The sequence below is a fragment of the Monodon monoceros genome, unplaced genomic scaffold (genome assembly GCF_005190385.1).
Source record: "Monodon monoceros isolate NGI ecotype Baffin Bay Population unplaced genomic scaffold, NGI_Narwhal_1 Super_Scaffold_2, whole genome shotgun sequence".
NCBI lineage: Eukaryota > Metazoa > Chordata > Mammalia > Artiodactyla > Monodontidae > Monodon > Monodon monoceros.
In genome coordinates, this window is record NW_021703776.1 from 29,635,449 (window position 1) to 29,655,201 (window position 19,753).

Here is a 19,753-nt window from a genome sequence, read left to right on the forward strand (position 1 = left end):
CTTTTCGTCTTTCCCTCTGTGTTCAACCTAACGTCCTTTAGAATCACACTGTTCATATCCCAAACTTCCTTGTATTTTTGTCTTTTCCTTTTACCCTTTCATAAAAATCTCATTCCTGCATGAAATCAACATTTTCCTTATTACCTGCATGCCAGCAGTCTAATCGTTCTGGGCTGAATGTTGTGTTCACCCCAAATTCATACATTGAGGCACTACCCCCCGCCCCATCCAGTGTGATGGTATTTGGAGATGAAGCCTTTGGGAGGTGATTAGGGTTAGATGAGGTCAGGAGGATGGGTCCTAATAATGGATTAGTGCCCTTCTAAGAAGAAACACCAGAGAGCTTGCTCTCTCTCTCTCTCTCTCTCTCCCTCCCCTGCTACCCCACCTTCTGCACACAAAGAGGTCTTGTGAGCACACAGGGAGATGGCGCCACCTACAAGCCAGAAAGAGAGTTTTCACCAGGAACCAAATTGGCACCTTGATCTTGGACTTACCATCCTCCAGAACTTTGAGAAAATAGATCTATATTATTTAAGCCACCACACTATGGTGTTTGTTACGGCAGCCTGAGATGACTAATACACTAATAATATCAAGGAAAGTCACACAATAGGATGGATATGCCCATTGTAAATTCATCATCGCCAGTCTTAAATAGGTCCTCAAACACTGACCAGGAGTCCTAAATTTCATTAGTCAACTCATTCTACTATTCACTGTAAGATGGACTGTTTGAATCTTTCAGCGGGTGACTTTGTCTTTTAATTTGCAGATAAAGCAGAAGTTACCAGATGGGAACTTCCTCAACTTCTTTTTTTTTTTTTTTTTTTTGCGGTACGCGGGCCTCTCACTGTTGTGGCCCCTCCTGCTGCGGAGCACAGGCTTCGGACACGCAGGCTCAGCGGCCATGGCTCACGGGCCCAGCCGCTCCGCGGCATGTGGGATCTTCCCGGACCGGGGCACGAAGCCGTGTCCCCTGCATCGGCAGGCGGACTCTCAACCACTGCACCGCCAGGGAAGCCCTTCCTCAACTTCTAATAATAAATACTTAAAACTACTTATGTTTGCACCTGTGCTCCCACCCTTCTCTATGGTTACAAGTGAGAATTAGTACCTTTAACCGAAGCTCAATCCATGCACCTGTGCCTTGGATCCCAGTGCTCTTCCACATTCTCACTTCTGATCATTTTTTCTCTCTTGCATTTCTAACGTATCCCTCCCAGTGGATTCATTCCATCAGCTTTAAAATGTGCTGAAGTCATTTCCATGAAAAGTAACAACACAACGATAGGGATAAAATACCAATATCCCAAGTGAGCTGTGTGATTCCCACTTCCCACTCTTTTAGTCTCTCCTATTTGGCTTCCACCTTCATCATTCTACTGAAACTGTGCTTAAGGATCTGCAGGAACATTGTGTATAAAAGGAAACTAGCTATTTGTCCATGATGAGAATGTCAAATATGTTTTCTCGGTCTGTCATTTTTCCTTTGTGTTTATGGTGAAACTTGCTTCATGGATTAAAAAAAAAAGTCTCTTCAATTTTATCAATCTTTTCTGCTGGGTTTGGGCATACACAGGAAGTCCACTTCTTTGAGGGACTTCCCTGGTGGTCCAGTGGGTAAGATTTCACACTCCTAGTTCAGGGGGCCCAGGTTCAATCCCTGGTCAGGGAACTAGAGCCCTCATGCATGCCACAACTAAGAAGCTCCCATGCTGCAACTATGAGCCTGCATGCCACAATTAAAGATCCCGTGTGCTGCAATGAAGATGCTGTGTGCCGCAACTAAGATGCTATGCAACCAAAATAAATACATGAATTTATTTTTTTAAGAAAAGAAAGTCCACTTCTTTGAGATTATAAATGATACTTTGGTAATCTCTCTGGCTTGTAGTATTTTAGATTTGAGGACATTTTATATGTCACAGTTGTAATTTTGTCTTTTTAAAAAAATATTTTTGTCTTTTTTGATGGGGAGAACAAGGTGATTGGGAAAATGGTGAATGAGTATGATCTGCCCATTCAGTTCTACAGAATTCTTGTAGGTTAAATTCGGCATCTACTGTTTTCATTATTATTATTGTGTATTTTTACCTCTCTGAATAACCTTTGTGCAAATTCTTGGATAAATAAAGAATTGCAATAGACGCCAAAAAAAGTTCAAAAAGTAATGTGAAAGCTCATGTGGCTGTATAGTAGTATTTTACTCTGCACTGCATATAATTGTTTAGTTATCACCAGATTAGTAATCTGGAGAAAGAATGAGACCCAGGACCTATAGCTCAAGATAATTAAGAAAAAAGCTTAATCACATAAGGCCCCCATGTGGCAGTTTAATGGCACACTGTACATAGAAAAGATGGTTTAAGGCAAAATCTTGTTCAGCAAGTGCCAATGTCAACTGAATCCCCCTAAAAGTAGCATTTGAAAAAATAACATTATCACCTAATCATCTAAGATGGAGTTTTACCAAGTCTTCAGTCATAAATATAAATTCATAGTACAAAAAACATGAAAATGTACTTGAAAAAAAAATGTACTTGAAAGGCTAGAAAGCCAATTTTGAGAATAATGACACCTCACTTTTCTCTATTTAACATGACCACTCATTTTTGTCTTCCTGATAAGTGTTTCAGACATATGTGTTCTCTCACTCCTGCAGGACAAACCAGCATGGAATTTTCTTGATAACTGATGGCTTTTCACTCTCTTTTCTATGCAGTTTTCTTTTTTTTTTTTTAACATCTTTATTGGGGTATAATTGCTTTACAATGGTGTGTTAGTTTCTGCTTTATAACAAAGGGAATCAGTTATACATATACATATGTTCCCATATCTCTTCCCTCTTGTGTCTCCCTCCCTCCCACCCTCCCTATCCCACCCCTCCAGGCGGTCACAAAGCACCGAGCTGATCTCCCTGTGCTATGTGGCTGCTTCCCACTAGCTATCTATTTTACGTTTGGTAGTGTATATACGTCCATGCCACTTTCTCGCTTTGTCACAGCTTACCCTTCCCCCTCCCCATATCTTCAAATCCGTTCTCTAGTAGGTCTGTGTCTTTATTCCTGTCTTACTCCTAGGTTCTTCATGACATTTTTTTTTCTTAAATTCCATATATATGTGTTAGCATACGGTATTGGTCTTTCTCTTTCTGACTTACTTCACTCTGTATGACAGACTCTAGGTCTATCCACCTCATTACAAACAGCTCAATTTCGTTTCTTTTTATGGCTGAGTAATAGTCCATTGTATATATGTGCCACATCTTCTTTATCCATTCATCCGATGATGGACACTTAGGTTGTTTCCATCTCCGGGCTATTGTAAATAGAGCTGCAGTGAACATTTTGGTACATGACTCTTTTTGAATTATGCTTTTCTCAGGGTATATGCCCAGTAGTGGGATTGCTGGGTCATATGATAGTTCTATTTGTAGTTTTTTAAGGAACCTCCATACTGTTCTCCATAGTGGCTGTACCAATTCATATTCCCACCAGCAGTGCAAGAGTGTTCCCCTTTCTCCACACCCTCTCCAGCATTTATTGTTTCTAGATTTTTTTGATGATGGCCATTCTGACTGGTGTGAGATGATATCTCATTGTAGTTTTGATTTGCATTTCTCTAATGATTAATGATGTTGAGCGTTCTTTCATGTGTTTGTTGGCAGTCTGTATGTCTTCTTTGGAGAAATGTCTATTTAGGTCTTCTGCCCGTTTTTGGATTGGGTTGTTTGTTTTCTTGTTATTGAGCTGCATGAGCTGCTTGTATATTTTGGAAATTAATCCTTTGTCATCTATGCAGTTTTCATCTGTGTTTAAACAACAGTTTCAATTTGAGTAGGGTAAACCTCCTTACAAGCCTCTATGTCACCACAGAGCCAACAAGAAATGTTTGGCAACAAGTGCACTGACCTGGAAAAACCTCCTACTTTTATTTATGTGAAAGATAATGTTTAAAGTCTGTCTGAATTGTTTCTTATAATTTTAATATCTGAATATTTATCGTAGTAAATTAGTTAAGAGAGTTTTTTTTTCTACATGTATTTTCATTCTACTATGATTAGGATGAGTGGATGAAAGGGCTCAGTCTTTGCCCTAATGATTTAAAATTTTTTACAACCTCGGAAATTAGTAACCTACAGCTTTAATATACATAACTCTGTTTTAAAAGCATTCCACATAGAGTAACAGTAACCTCCTGTATTACTTTGTATAATATATAAGAAGTACAGAGGTATCTACACTATATCTATATATCTATTCTATAATATTCTTTGACAGGAATGTCAAAACCAGAGCTGGAAGTTTAATGGATTTTTGAACCACCCAAACTGTAAAATTAGAGTAAAATAATTCCAAATGTGACTTCCAGTTAAATTTAATGAACATTTGCGAACCTGTTCTATGCACAGCACCGTGCTAGGCTCCACAGAGATAGCTGTCAATAAGGATTTCACTCTAAAATCTGCACATATTCATTTGCAGCAACATGGATGGATCTAGAGATTGTCATACTGAGTAAAGTAAGTCAGACAGAGAAAGAGAAATATATGATATCCCTTATATGCAGAGCCTAAAAAGAAATGATACAAATGAAGTCATTCACAAGACAGAAACAGACTCACAGACCTAGAGATCAAACTTACGGTTACCAGAGGGGAAGGGGGGGAAGGGATAGTTAGGGAGTTTGGGTTAGACATGTACACACTGCTAAATTTAAGATGGATAACCAACAAGGACCTACTGTAGAGCACAGGGAACTCAGCTCAATGTTATGTGGCAGCCTGGATGGGAGGGGAGTTTTCGGGGAGAATGGATACATGTATATGTATGGCTGTGCGGCTTTGCTGTGCACAGGAAACTATCACAACTCTATAATGGGCTATACCCCAATATAAAATATAAAGTTAAAAAAAAATCTGGGCATATTGACGCAAAGAGAGGTGAACAGCCGACCTAGATGAGCACCAGAGAACTCGGGCCGAAGCCAGGACCTCCCTGCTGGTAAGGCCGCAGGGGTGGAGAGGCTCTGGAAAGTGGGCGCTAGGTTCCAAACACTGCCCGGAGGCTCACCGCCCCCCCCCCACTAATTCCGGGGGCACTGCCCAGGACGGGAGAAGGGTGAAAGGAGCAGAGTGTACACTCGCACCGCTCTCGTTCTTCTGTGGGTGGTCAGTCCGGGCTGCAGGCCTTGCTGGGGGCTAGGGTAGGAGCGAAGTGGCGGCAAAAATCCCACCACCAGACGCCGCAAGAGGGATGTTCTGCGGGCAGTTTCCCTCTTTGGGCTATCTGTAGCTGTCTACTAGGCCAGAGGAGGGCGGTAGGACAAAAGAAAATCCGCTCCCTTCCTGGGAGTCAGCCCTGGGTCAGGTGCGGGAGCCGGCGCTGCTGCTGGCTCGGCGTTGTAGCTACGGATGCCACTAGGCTGGGGAGTCGGATTCTGGGAACGGGATCAGCCGTTAGAGCTAGCGATCCCAGCCGTTAGCTGGGCTCCTGGCAAGGGTCGTCAACACGCCCGGAGCAATCCCGAGTCCCGCATCCCACAATCCCCAGGCCAGCTGCGGCGCTGCTCCCCAGAGTGCGGACTGCCTGCGGCTCCCCGGCTGAGAGCGCGGGCCGGGCGTCTTGACAGCTGCCCACGCGCCTGGGCGGGGCTCTAGCAGATTGCTTTAAAGGTCTGCGCGGCCAGCCCCGCCCCTCGCGCGCTGCGATTGGCTCCAGCTGGGGCGGCGTTGGCCCGATAGAGGCAGGGAGGGCGGGGCTGCGCGCGAGAGGCCCGTGGCTCTCTGCGGTGCCCGCAGCTGGCGAGGCAGTGGCGGCCGAGCGCGGGTGGTTGGGCCTGCGGGGCCGGCGGGCACGCGCCTGCGCGGCCGCCGAGGTCCCTGGGGGAAGTAAGGGAGCTGCTGACGCCGGCCTGCACGCGCCTCCCGGCGGCTGGCGGCGCGCGCAAGGGCGGGGGTGGTGCGTGCGTGTGTGTGGTGTGTGTGTGTGTGTGGAGCCCTGGCGCGGAGCGCCAGCCACTAGTCCCCGGGTGCGAATCCCCCACCGTCCTCGACACCCTCCCTCCGTCCCCCCCTCCTTCCCTTCCACCCTCCCGCGGCCCCGCGGCTGCAAGCAGAGCGAGAGCCCGGGGAAGCAGGTGTGGGCAGCGGGCGGGGTCGCACGAGACAAAAGGGGCGCGGGGGTCAGCCCGCCATGGCCTCCCGGAGCCTGGGGGGCCTGGGCGGGAACCGCGGCGGGGGCGGCGGCGGCGGCAGGAAGAGCCTGAGCGCCCGCAACGCCGCGGTGGAGAGGAGGAACCTGATCACGGTGTGCAGGTAGGGAGCGGCCCGCCGCTTGGGAGAGAAGAGGGGGGCCGCCGGCGCCGCGGGCTCAGGGTTGGGGCGAGCGCGAGTCCCTGGGGGTCCCGGAGATAACGAGGTGTAGCCCCGGCAGCTACCGCGCCGGGTGTGTCCGCAGCGCAGAACGTCCAGAGGGGGGCCGGTCTGGGTTCCGCCAAGGCCCCGGACTTTCCATCAATTTCAGTGCTGGGAGCAGCTGAGGGTAGGGCTTGGGGCGGGGCTGGGGGAGGATTTGTTTCGAATGTGCAATCTAGTGACTGAGTAAAAGAGGAGGGCAGGGAAAAAGAGCTCTTTCATTTAGTGCGCGTTAAGCTGTTGGGCAGCTTTTAGTAAAGTAATCTTTACTGTGATTATTTACTGTATTGCCTCAGAATCGGAGTGCGTTTTGTTTGTGTTTTGGCTTGTTTACATATATATTGTCCTTTCGTGCCACAAATATTAAGTGCCTACTACATGCTAGCTAAGTGTGTGTGTGTGTGTGTGTGTGTATCTCCGTCCGTGTCCTCTCCACTCTAAATTGCAGTGTTAGTGCTGTTTCTGCCGTTGAAAGCAAGAGTGGGACTGTCGAGGTTACCTAGTCAGTGATTTATTTCAAGATCTGCCTTTCTTTAGTTGTTTTCTAACTGTAATTGTAGTATTCCCTTACTTTAGAAAATGTAGAAACATAAAAGACGTAATGACTTTCAGCCAGCCCAGTATTCAGAAATAACTAACTTTTAACATGCTGACATTTTCTTTAAGTCTTGTTTCTGGGTATTAAAAAAAATTGAAGTCCTAAGCATTCATTCCTTAGGAACTTCTTTAAACCATTAAGTTGCTGTAAAATTACGTTGTTCCATCAAATCCCTCTTCATCAGCTGTCGAAAATCCTGTAAGAATGAGAGAATGATGAGACCTTTTCCTCCTTTGCAATTTATATCTGTATTTTTTTCTTTTCCTGTGTAAATAATGTCTAGCATCTTAAGCAGAATATAGGTATTTATACTAGGACTATATTCAATAACTTTCAAATATATATTCAAACTTTCAAAATAACAAGTGATTTTTTTGTTTTTCTTACCTTAGACTATTACAGCTGTTTGCCCATCTAGCAGGAAGACCTGCCTTACTGACTTATATGGCACTTGGAGTTATAAACAGTAAAATATTAATATGGAATCTGTTGAATTTACCATTTGTGCTGTCTAGCATGCAACCTTTGGAGGAAGATAGGTTGTATGAAATTTTTTTTACATCTAAGCAAATTTCTAAAAATTAGGTAAATAGAACAGTAAGCAAGGCTGATTTTCTTACCATTACATGTATTAAAAAGAATTATTTTTTAAAAAGAGGACGTTTTCAAGCAGACCCCAACATATACACTGATTCTTGGGGTGATGTATTTCATAAAGGCTCCATAAGTGTTAAGCTTCACGGGGCAGCGACCATGTCTGCTTTTTGCTCAGTTTTCTTTTTTCTTTCATTCTTCCTACCATAGCATCTGACACTCAGTAAATATTTATTGTATGGGTAAATCCAGTGGAGGGTAACAGTTTTTGTTTTGGGGAGTTTTGTTTTGTAGTAGTGGCAGCTGAAGTGATTTTGAGTGTTTGCAGCATGGTGTTAATTAACCAAATGTTTCAACCTAAAACTTTAAACACCTGGGCTGACATATATTGCTCTGAATCAGTGTGGCCATCTTTGGAATGGTGGATGTTGAAGATTTGGGGTAAAACACAGTACATGGGAAGAGGTTTTATGCTCCACTTATTTTTTAAGACAGAATAAAAACAGATGAGAAAAAAAAATCAGTGGAGGGTACTATTCCCTTTGCATCTCCATTTTTGTCACGGCATCAGAGGCAGTTCAGGAGAAGAAAGGGACTTGTACGTCAACCTTATTTAAGATACATGTTAAGTTATGTTTTAAGAAATTTCAGTCACATCACACTGATTTGTGTGGACTGTTGTCTGGGCTAGCTGTATTTTTGTTACGTTTATTTGCCTAATTCTTGTTCTCTACTCTGAAGTGAGTATAAGTGCTGACTTTAGTTACAGTTTACATGTAAATTTAGTATTGTAGCTAAAATAAATTTCAGTTTCTGGCTTAGATTTCAACTTGTATATTTATTTATGTGGATAATACTACAAACACTGTTCTTCACGTCCAGATAGTTGATGGTGCATATAAATTATTATCCTTGTGTAGTAATGGGATGTATTTGATAGGCTTTGTCTAAAAGGCTTCTATTTTTTGGAAAAAAGTCACTGTAGGCCATTTGGATGTTTTAAGTATCCCCACCTAAATTCAGCAAAATGAGCAAATCAGTATTTATGCATTTCTGTCGGTTTTCACTTTCAGAGTTAACCAAACCCTGGGTATCTCACCCATGTCCCTTAATGAATTTATTTAAAAATTTTTATGTAGCAGATCAGACGTGATTTGGTATTTAAGTTGGGAAGAAGCTGGTTTAGTGGACATATAATTGAGTTCTAAGTTTACTTTGTCATTAATTGTGTGTCCTTTAATAAGCCCATTTTCTAGTTTTCTCATCTGTAAAATAAACTTGGACTAGATCATTGGCAATCTTCAATGATAGCCCTGAAACTAATAATAGTCTTCAAGCAGAATGAGTTTATATTTGGTTTTGAATTTCTCCAAACATGATCAGGGTAATGGTAGACATATGTTTAATGGTAGCTGGATGAGGCATGTGCATTTTTTTCTGTAAACAAAAACATTTTGAATTGTGCCTTCCGTATTGTGACTCTCTGCTGATATTCTGGAAAAATGGAACAGTATAGAAAGCCAAACCAAACCAAAACAAACTCCCCCCACCCCCTGACTATCATTCTATCATATGTATTAATACTTATACAGTAATGACTTTCATTATCCCTTAAACAATTTAGGCATACTGTACTCTCAGTTTAGGTTTACAAGCTTATTATGTAACTACACAATTTTTTCGGTTTAAAAACGCCTTATATAAGAACAATATTATTACAGTTTAAACTTTGGAAGTGAGTTATTTTGTTAGGTGGGATAGTCAGGAATTGAATTTTGGTTCATTGTGATTGTGTATGTAATTATTTCACCAGTTGTATTTTTTCATGAACATTTATATATTATAGACTAAAAACACGTAGTACTTCTCTCAGCAAATAAGTACTCCTTTATCATATTTTTCACAGACTGTGGTGGAGAGAAAGTAGGTCATTTGAGATCTCTAAATGTTCCACACTCAACTCCAAAATATTCATAGACTGACTTTAGTTCTGTGTACCAACTAGTATTTTCCCTGCATATTCTCTACCATTTAGAAAAATTAAATTGTTAAAGTCCTTCAGGATTTTTTTTAACCTTCATTTTTCATCCATAGAAAATCAGGTACTACTCATTTTTTTCTATCATTTTTAAGCTTCATAGGTTATTGAAAAACGTACATATTCCTTTGATTTTAGTTCTGGTGACAAGGAGAATTAAAATATAAATTCTCTTTCTGTGGGTTAACATCAGTTTATGAAAAATAAATTATTAAGATAAACATTTAAATATACATGGATAAATATTTTAAAATAACATTTGTTAAATGTTCAAACCAGTTCTTTAAGAGAAACTCCCCACACAAAGTCATAAGTTTCCCGTCTTGTGCGTGGAAAGGATTAATGAGAGATTGAAAGAGGTAGTATGATGAGCTAAGCACAGTGGAGACCAGTGATGATTTTCAAAATTAAAGTACTTTTAATAACATGTACATAGTTCTTAGTTTTCTATAGGTCAAGGTATTATTTCATAACATGAATGTTAATTTAAATAACAGTAGCACCTCATTTTCTCAGTGTTTTTGGGAAATGAGATGCTCATATTTTTCATGTAACTGATGTTTGAGTTATAATTCTCCTATCAACTGCAGTGCTTTACTCGGCATTTATTGTGGGGTGCAATCTTCCGTATAACTGAAGCTTATAAATTAAGTGTTCCAATTTAAACTACAATAAAGAATATTTTAAACATTTTGGATGAACTCCTTTCAAAAAAGGATTATGCAGGGACTTCCCTGGTGGCACAGTGGATGAGGCTCCGCGCTCCCAGTGCAGGGGGCCTGGGTTTGATCCCTGGTCAGGGAACTAGATCCCACATGCATGTCACAACTGAGAGTTCGCATGCCACAACTAAGGAGCCAGCGAACTGGACCGAAGGAGCCAGCCTACCGCAACTAAGACCTGGAGCAACCAAATAAATAAATAAACATTAAAAAAAAAAAGGATTATACATTTCCCTACCTTATTTAAAAAAACTCTACGTAGTATAATATAATCCTTATCAGTGACTTTACTCTGGATCTGTTTCTGTGAATATACCCTGTGTAGTGGTTGCCCTTGGAGACTCTTGAGGGACATAGAGCTGTTTGCTACATGGCCTCAGAAGATTGTGTGTTTGGAGTTCTTGGTCTGTTTCTGCATTTACTGTCTCCTCCTACCAAGTTAGCTGTTATTTCTTGCAACTCTGCCTGTTTCTACCAGCTTTTTTCTTTGTGCTTCTCATCCTGACTTGCTCATTATAATTGGTTGTGAACTAGGAAAACAGAGAAGTAAATTTATTTATTTTTTTGTTTAAAAAAAAAAAAAGTCACTGAGAGGCCTGAGTTCAGTGAGTGAGCTTTAGCACTCTGAACTTCTTAACATTCTGGTTGCTGAATAATCGGGGAAAAAATGATCTATTCCTGTGTTTAAGCGGGGTGGAGGCATTGCAGATATGTGAAATATTACTGAGTATTATTGGTGGTATAAACCTCTAAATAACTTTAAATTCAGTGACTTACTTTCCTTGTTACTATTGATATTTGCTTGAGAATGCCCTTTTAAGACTGTTCATACCTTGCCTCTCGTGATTATATTTTTGGCTAAAGCTCTTTTAGTCATGCTTTACATAGTAGAACTTTGGGTTGGGACTTTGAGCAACATTACCTGTACTGTATTGCTTTGGAGCAGATTCAGTATCATTTCTAAAGATTCTTAGAGCCCTAGTAGTAGGTTTTCACAATGGAGGTAGGATGATCATCTTACCAGTCGGAGGTAGGCTTCTCAGCATTCACAGAAGGTCATTATCTCTTCCCCTAGCTTAACTGGGTTCATATTCAACTGACAACAGAGAATAGCTCTCCCCTACATGTTTATTAGAGGGTATTATCTTCACTGCTGACTGATAAATGTCAGAAGTCAGGTGAGAGATATGATATTGAGGGGGGAGATATGTGAAGCCTATCCACTGTTATATTCAGTCTTACAGGTTTATAAAATGTATCTCTGGATCAGTCCAGATCATCAGAGAGCAGTTGAGTATGTAGACTGCATTGCTTTGCTCTCTCCTATCCCAGTTGCTTTTGCCCCTCTCGTGCATTGATAAGATGCCATCAGCCTACATTGAGGGTCAGCAGAAGAAGCAATTACAGAGGATCTTCTTGAAATTGTTGTCAAGAACATTGTTTATTATGTCAAAAAGTATCTTCTTTTGTGAAGATTTTTATGAGAAATATCTGTCTTTTTTTAGTGCCAAGAATTGTAGCTTTAGGTAGTTGATTTATTTATATCTACTGGGCATGAATGTGTAACTGACAACTTCTCTTTTTCTCATACAGCTATTAGAAGTCTTAGTGTTAAATCTGTGGCCAACCCCTAAAACACGTGTAGAGCATCATAGTGATGTATCAGTATTTAGTCTCATTTCTAGCTACAATTTTTCTATATGCATATAAGTCAATTTTTATTGACTTATATGCATACAGAAAAGTACACACAGCATAGGTGTATAATGAATTGTTTTTGCAAAGAGAACACAACATTGTAACCAGCACCCAGGTCAAGGAAAAGAGCATTACCCAGAGGAAATGAAATCACTATGTCAGAAAGGTATCTGCACCCGCATGTTCATTGCAGCATTATTTCCAGTAGTCAAGACATGGAAGCAACCTAAGTGTCCATCGATAGATGAATGCATAAAGAAGATGTGGTACATAGATACACAATGGAATATTACTCAGCCATAAAAAAGATGGAAATCCTGCCATTTGCCACAGCATGGATAGACCTTGAGGGCGGTATGCTAAGTGAAGTAAGTCAGAGAAGGATAAATACTGTATGATCTCACTTATATGTGGAATCTTAAAAAAATCATACTCATAGATACAGAGAACAGATTGGTGGTTGCAAGAGGCAGGGGGTGGAAGGTTAACAGAAGGGTGAAGGTGGTCAAAAGGCACAAACTTCCAGTTTTAAGATAAATAAGTTATGGGAATGTAATAATAATAATAAAAGAGAGTATTACCCAAATCCCCAGAAACCTCTTCCTTGCCTTCTTTCATACTACTCCTATGAAGGGTAACCATTCTCCTAGCTCTCAACACAGTTGTTTAGTTTTGACTTTTTCTGAATTTGAATGTGTTGGGTCTTTGTCGCTGCACGCGGGTTTTCTCTAGTTGTGTTGAGCGGGGGCTACTCTTTGTTGCCTTGCGCGGGCTTCTCATTGCGGTGGCTTCTCTTGTCGCGGAGCATGGGCTCTAGGTGCTCGGGCTTCAGTAGTTGTGGCTCGCGGGCTCTAGAGAGCAGGCTTAGTAGTTGTGGAGCGCGGGCTTAGTTGCTCCGCGGCATGTGGGATCTTCCCCCACCAGGTATCGAACCCCTGTCCCCTGCATTGGCAGGCAGATTCTTAAACACTGTGCCACCAGCGAAGTCCATGTACCTTTTTCTGTTTAGCTTATTTTGCTCAACATTATGTTTGTGAGAGTCACTCTTTTTGTTGCACGTAACTGTAGTTTGTTAATTTTCATTGCTGTATCTTTTTCCATTGTATGAATATACCGCAGTTTATCCATTCAGCCTAATGGACATTCGAGTTGTTTTCACTTTTTGACTATTACTAGTTGAATATTCATGAATATGTATTTTGGTGAATATATGTACATATTTCTGTCAGATATATACTTATGAGTGGAGTTCCTGGGTTATATGGCATGCATATGTTCAGCTGTTATATCAGTGGATATAACAGTTTTCCAAAGGCCTGGTACCAGTCTGCATAGTAGTGAGCAGTGTACAGTTGACCCTTGAACAATGCAAGGGTTAGGGGTGCTGACCCTCAGCGCAGTCAAAAATCTGCATATAACTTTACAGTGGGCCCTTTGTATCGGTAGTTCTGCATTCTCAGATTCTACCAACCGGTGATTGTGTAGTGCTGTATTTATTGAAAAAAAATCTGCGTAAAAGTGGACCTGTGCAGTTCAAATCCATGTTGCTCAGTGGTCAACTGTATAAGAATTCCAGTTGCTCTGCGTGCTCACCAACCCTTGAAATTTTGTATTTCCCTGATGTCTATTGAAGTTAAGCACCTTTCCATAAGTCTGTTGTCCATTTGGAGAGTCTCTTTTGTGAAGTGCCAGTTCAAGTCATTTATCATCTGGAATATCTGACTTTTTGTTTGTCTGATGTATAACTCTTTGTACGTTCTATGTGGGTCTTTTGCTGGATATATTTAAGGCAAGCATCTTTTCCCATTTGGTGGCTTGATTTTTCACTCTCTTTGTAGTGTGTTTTTATGAATAGAAGTTCCTAATTGTAAAGTAGTCCATAACTTTCCTTCATGGGTTGCTTATTGTGACCTGAAATTGGCAGTAATGCAAATATTATTCTATTTTCTTCTAAAAGATTTATTGTTTTGCTTTTTTACATTTATATCAACAATCTACCCGTACCTGATTTAAGTATTTACCTTAGGAAAATCAGTTTGACCTGTTACCATTTATTAAAAAGACCATGCTTTCCCCACTACACTCAAGTGTCACATTTATCGGAAGTCAGGTGACTGTTCTGGACTCCCTCTTTTGTTCCATTTGTCTATTTGTCTGTCCTTGAGCTAATATCATACTGGCTTAGTAACTATAACTTTATAATGTATCTTGATGTTTGGTAATGTAAGTTCTTCAGCTTTGTTGTTCAATATTGTCTGTTCTTGGGCTTTGCAAACTAGATTTTAGAATCAGCTTGTCAATTTCCATTAAAAAATCTGCTGGATTTTTATTAAGATTGCACTTAATCTATAAATCAGTTTTTGGAATTGTCATTTTTATGAGACTTAAATGCAATCCATGAATATACTATATCCATCCCTTCATATATTTAACTATTCTGAAATTTTTCTCAAAGATGTTTTGTAGTTTTGAACATATACATATTATATCTCTTTTTAGATTTGTCCTTCCATATTTGATATGTCTGTATTATTATAATAGATCGTTTAAAAACTTTTTCGGGCTTCCCTGGTGGCACCGTGCAGGGCACATGGGTTTGATCCCTGGTCCGGGAAGATCCCACATGCCACGGAGCAACTAAGCCCATGTGCCACAACTACTGAGTCCGCACTCTAGAGCCTGCATGCCTAGAGCCCTTGCTCTGCAACCAGAGAAGCCACCGCAATGAGAAGCCTGTGCACCACAACAAAGAGTAGCCTCCGCTTGCCGCAACTAGAGAAAAGCCCCTGCGCAGCAACGAAGACCCAACGCAGCCAAAAATACATAAATAAATTTATAAAAAAAAAACCCAACCTTTTCATTTTCTTTCTTTTTTGCTGATGCATAGACATGGAATTTACCTTTTAAAATACTGGTCTTGTAATCTAGCAATTTTACCAGATTTACTTATTAAATCTAATAGATTTTCTGCAGTTTTTTGTTTGTTTATTTGTTTTAGCATTCTGAGTACATTGTCATGTCTTGTGCCTGTTTTATTTCTTCCCTTTTTAAACTTTATGTCTTTTCTTTTTTGTCTTACTGCACTGGCTAGGACCACAGTATTACAGAAAGCATTAATAGTTTTACCTTTAAGTAGGATGTTTGTAGTAGGTTTTTTTTAGTTCCCTTCTACTTGTAGATTGCTGAGAATTTTTATCATAAGTGGATTCTGAATACTCTGTTAACAAATATTTTTTCTGTCAAGATGAACGTATGATTTCTCTCCTTTTTTCTTTTTATGTAGTGAATTACATTGATTGACTTTTTAATGCTAAACTACCCTGGAATAAAAAAACTGGGTTGTGCTGTATTATCTTTTTTACATATATTTACATTCAACGAGTTGATATTTTATTTGGGATTTTTGCATATTTGTTCATGAAAGTGTTTGGTCTGTGATTGTTCTTTCTTATGGTGTCCTTGTCTCGGTTTGTCATTAAAATTATCTGACCTTACAAAACAAGTTGGGTAATGTTCTTTTGTGTTCTGTAGAAGAATTTGTGTAAGATTAAAATTATTTCTTTCTTAAACTTTTGGAAGAATTCACCAGGGAAGAAATCTGAACCTCAAATTGTCTTTGTGGGAAGTCGTTTAGTAACAGATTCAATTTATTTAATAGATACTGAACAATTGAGATTTCCTGTTTCTTTTATCAGTTTCAGCGAGTTCTTCAAGGAATACACCGATTTCATGTATGTTATCAAATTTAAACTTAAAACTTTTCTTAATATCCTCTTAATATCTTTCTATTGTTTAAAAATCTGTAGTCATTTTCCATTTTTCTCTCCTGATATTGGTAATCTCTGTTTTTCCCATGTTTTTTTTTCTTACCCGGAGTATATGAGTTTTATTAATATCTTCGGAGAACCAGCCTTTGGCTTTGTTAATTTCCTTTGTTGTATATTTCTTAATTTATTGATTCCTCTTCCTGTCTTTATTTCCTTCCTTCCACTTTTTTTAAAGTTCATTTTCTTTTTCTAATTTGAGATGGGAGTTTAAATCATTGTTTTTCAGCCTTTTTCATCTTTCCGTTCTATGCATTCTAAGACTGCACATTCCCTTGTTTGACATTGCTTTGAGATAGCAAACAAGATTTAAAATTTGTATCTTCACTATTAATTAGTTTAAAATGTTTTCTACTTTCTGTTGGGATTTCTTTTTTGACTCATGGGTAATTTTAAAAGATACTGTTTAATTTTCAGACAGCTGAGGATTTTCTATTTTTAGTTATTGAATTCTAACTTAATTCCACTGTGCAGAGAATATTCTAAAAGATTTTAAAGTTTTGAATTTTTATTTATGCTTTTATGATGCAACATATGGTTAATTTTGATAAATATTTTATATGCATTTGAAAAGAATATAAACAGCCCTCTGTATCCACTGCTTCCACATCCGCCTATATGGAGGTCCAACTTTAAGGGACTTGAGCATCTGTGGATTTTGGTATCCTCAGGGGTCCTGGAACCAATTCCCCACAGTTATCAAGGGACGACTGTATGCTGTCATTGTTGATTGCATGTATGCCAATTAGGTCTAGTATGCTAATTGTGTTTATATCTTCTGTATCCTTACTAGTCGTTTGTGTGCTTAGCCTGATATTAAGAGAGATGTGTTAAAGTCTATCTCTGTGAGTGTAGATTTGTCTTTTTCTCCTCTTAGTTCTGTCATATTTTTTAAAATTTATTTTCTTTATTATCGTTATTATTTTTCTTTGGCTGTGTTGGGTCTTCGTTGTGGCATGTGGGTTTCTCTCTAGTTGCGGCATACGGTTTTTCACTCTTTAGTTGTGGCGCATGGGCTCCAGGGCGCGTGGGCTCTGTAATTTGCGGCATGTGGGCTCTCTCGTTGAGGTACACGAGCTCAGTAGTTGTGGTACGTGGGCTTAGTTGCCCCGCGGCATGTGGGATCTTAGTTCCCCACCAGGGATGGAACCTGGGTCCCCTGCCTTGGAAGGTGGATTCTTTGCCAGTGGACCACCAGGGAAGTCCCTGTCATTTTTTTGTTGTTGTTGTAAGTATTTTGTTGCTCGATTACTAGGTGGGTGCAGATTTAGAATTGTGATCTCTTCCTAGTGATTTCATTCCTTTGTTACCATGAAATGTCCTTCTTTATCTCTAATACTGTTCCTACCTTAAAGTCTATTTTTTCCCTGCTATTAACGTAGTTAAAACAGCTTTCTTGTTGTTAGCATTTGTATGATGTACTTTTTCCATTCTTTTTTCCCCTATTTATTTATATAGGCTGTGCCAGGTCTGCGTTGCAGCATGTTTAGTTGCAGTATGCGGGATCTTTTAGTTGTGGCCTGTGGACTTCTTAGGTTGCGGCATGCATTCAGGATCTAGTTCCCAACCAGGGATTCAGCCTGGGCCCCCTGCATTGGGAGCGTGGAGTCTTACCCACCGGACCACCAGAGAAGTCTCTACTTTTTCCATTCCTAAATTTCAGTATTTCTGGGTCCTTAAATGTAAAGTGTCTCTTGTAGGCAGGATAGAATTGAATTTTGAATTTTATCTAGTGTTTTATTTAGAGTATTTAGCCCATCTCTATTTAATGTTATTACATTTGGGTTTATGGCTACCATTTTACTATTTATGTTCACTTTTTCTCTCTTCTTGTTTTCTTATATATCAGTATTTTTTATTATTTCATTTATTCCACATAGAGTTTTTCTCTCTATGAACTTGTTGGTCATATATTCTTTTCTGTTTTCTATACAGTTGACCCTTGAACAATGTGGGGCTTGCGATGCTGATCCTCCACAAGTCAAAAGTCCACGTGTAACTTTGCAGTCAGACCTCCAAACTTGTGATTCTGCATCCACAGATTCACCCAACCGTGGATCATATACTACTGTAGTATGTATTTATGGGAAATAAATGGTCCATGTATAAGTGGACCTCTGCAGTTCAAACCTGTGTTGTTCAAGGGTCAACTATTCATATATTTGGTTTCTATCCTTTGGGCAGTTACCCTTGATTTATTACATATAATGCAAATTTAAATTTTATTGCCTCTCCAGTAGTGTTAGAACCATTTATCCCCGCTCATCCTAAAACATACTTTTAAATAAATATGGCTCTCATTATGCTGTAATCTAATTATCTTTTTGTCTCCTATTAGATTGTGCATTTCTCAAGTCCAGGAATCATAGTTTATTCAGCATCTGTTTTATTCCCAGCATCTAGTATGTAGTGGGCATGTTTATCAAATGAGGTAATTCTCCCTAACTAGTGAAGAATAATAGCAGTGGACATTTCCAAAATAAGGTTGAAGGTGAATTAAAGAACCATCCTCACTTATTTTTAAACAGTCACCCTAATGACTAATCTCTAATGATAGTAGAGTTTTAAACATCTAATAGCTTTAGACTCACAGATATAGAGAACAAACCAGTGGTTACCAGTGGGGAGAGAGAAGGGAGGAGGAGGGGCAATATAAGGGCAGGGGATTAAGAGGTATAAAATATTAGGTATAAAATAATCTATAAGGATCTATTGTACAACACGGGGGAGATAGCAAATATTTTATAATAACTATAAATAGAATATAACGTTTAAAAACTGAAAACAAATAAAAAGCTTACAAATTTAAAAAAATCTAATAACTTCAGTAGTAGAATTGTCTAGTTACTAGATAGCTTACCTATGTTAAAATATATTACTTGAATATTTTCACTTGTCATTGAGTAAAGAAGAATTGGGTTCCAAAGGGATATGTGATCCAAGTGTACAGTGAAAGTATTCTTTATTAAAATGATTTTAATTGGGAGTTATTTCATATAAGAAGTCAAATGAGTTATATTAAGCTGAGAAGTTTTCTTCGTTTGAATACTTTGTAATTTTAAATAAATTTTTTAAAATTGTCCTTTTTTTTGAAGATAGTGCTTCAACGTTATTTTTCATGTTGTTCAATCTTGCTCTCATCAGTCTGCTTATATAGCAGGACAAGATGTTAATAATATACTATCTCAGCCTTAAGGTACCTAGATTAACAATTCTATTTTGAAAGAAATTTTGACAGTAGAAATTTTGACTTTCCCCACAGTAGAGGTGGGGAAAATATTTTAAAATATACTTCTCTCCCTTTTTTTGATCTTTACATTGAGCAAAAGTTTAAAAAATGGTAAACACTGCCAAAATAGACTTTTGAGTTTCACGGTATATATTCCAGATGGTTGGAACTTTTTTATTCTGTGTTTCAATAAAACTTTATTTACAGAAACAGGCAACTGGTTGGTTTTGGCCTGTGGACAATAGTCTACAGACTGCTGCTAAATGGATCTATGAAAAGTATTTTTTTTCTCCTTACCAAGGAATTTAAATTATAGAAAAAAATAAAGGGGAAAATACACATGATGGTTGGGAGTTCTTAACTTGCATAAAACTTGAAAAAAGAAGGCAAATTGCTGATTCAAAAAGATTTGGGGGGGGGGTTCTTTTTTTAAAAATTTAATTTAATTTTATACAGCAGGTTCTTATTAGTTATCCATTTTATACATATCAGTGTATACCTGTCAATCCCAATCTCCCAATTCATCCCACCACCACCCCCACCGCCACTTTCCCCCCTTGGTGTCCGTACATTTGTTCTCTACATCTGTGTCTCAATTTCTGCCCTGCAAACCGGTTCATCTGTACCATTTT

The 19,753-nt window shown here is 39.4% G+C and overlaps 1 protein-coding gene across 2 annotated transcripts in view; it reads left to right on the top strand.

Moving 5' to 3' along the window:
• Positions 1 to 6,189: 6,189 nt before the first annotated feature.
• The window catches only part of RUNDC3B (RUN domain containing 3B), a 152,954-nt gene continuing 139,390 nt past the window's right edge, over positions 6,190 to 19,753 (top strand). For both annotated transcript variants that reach the window (XM_029234476.1, XM_029234477.1), the window contains exon 1: positions 6,190 to 6,319. In XM_029234476.1, the coding sequence (XP_029090309.1) occupies positions 6,198 to 6,319 (122 nt within the window). In that variant the 5' untranslated portion in view covers positions 6,190 to 6,197. The remainder of the gene's footprint in view (positions 6,320 to 19,753) is intronic.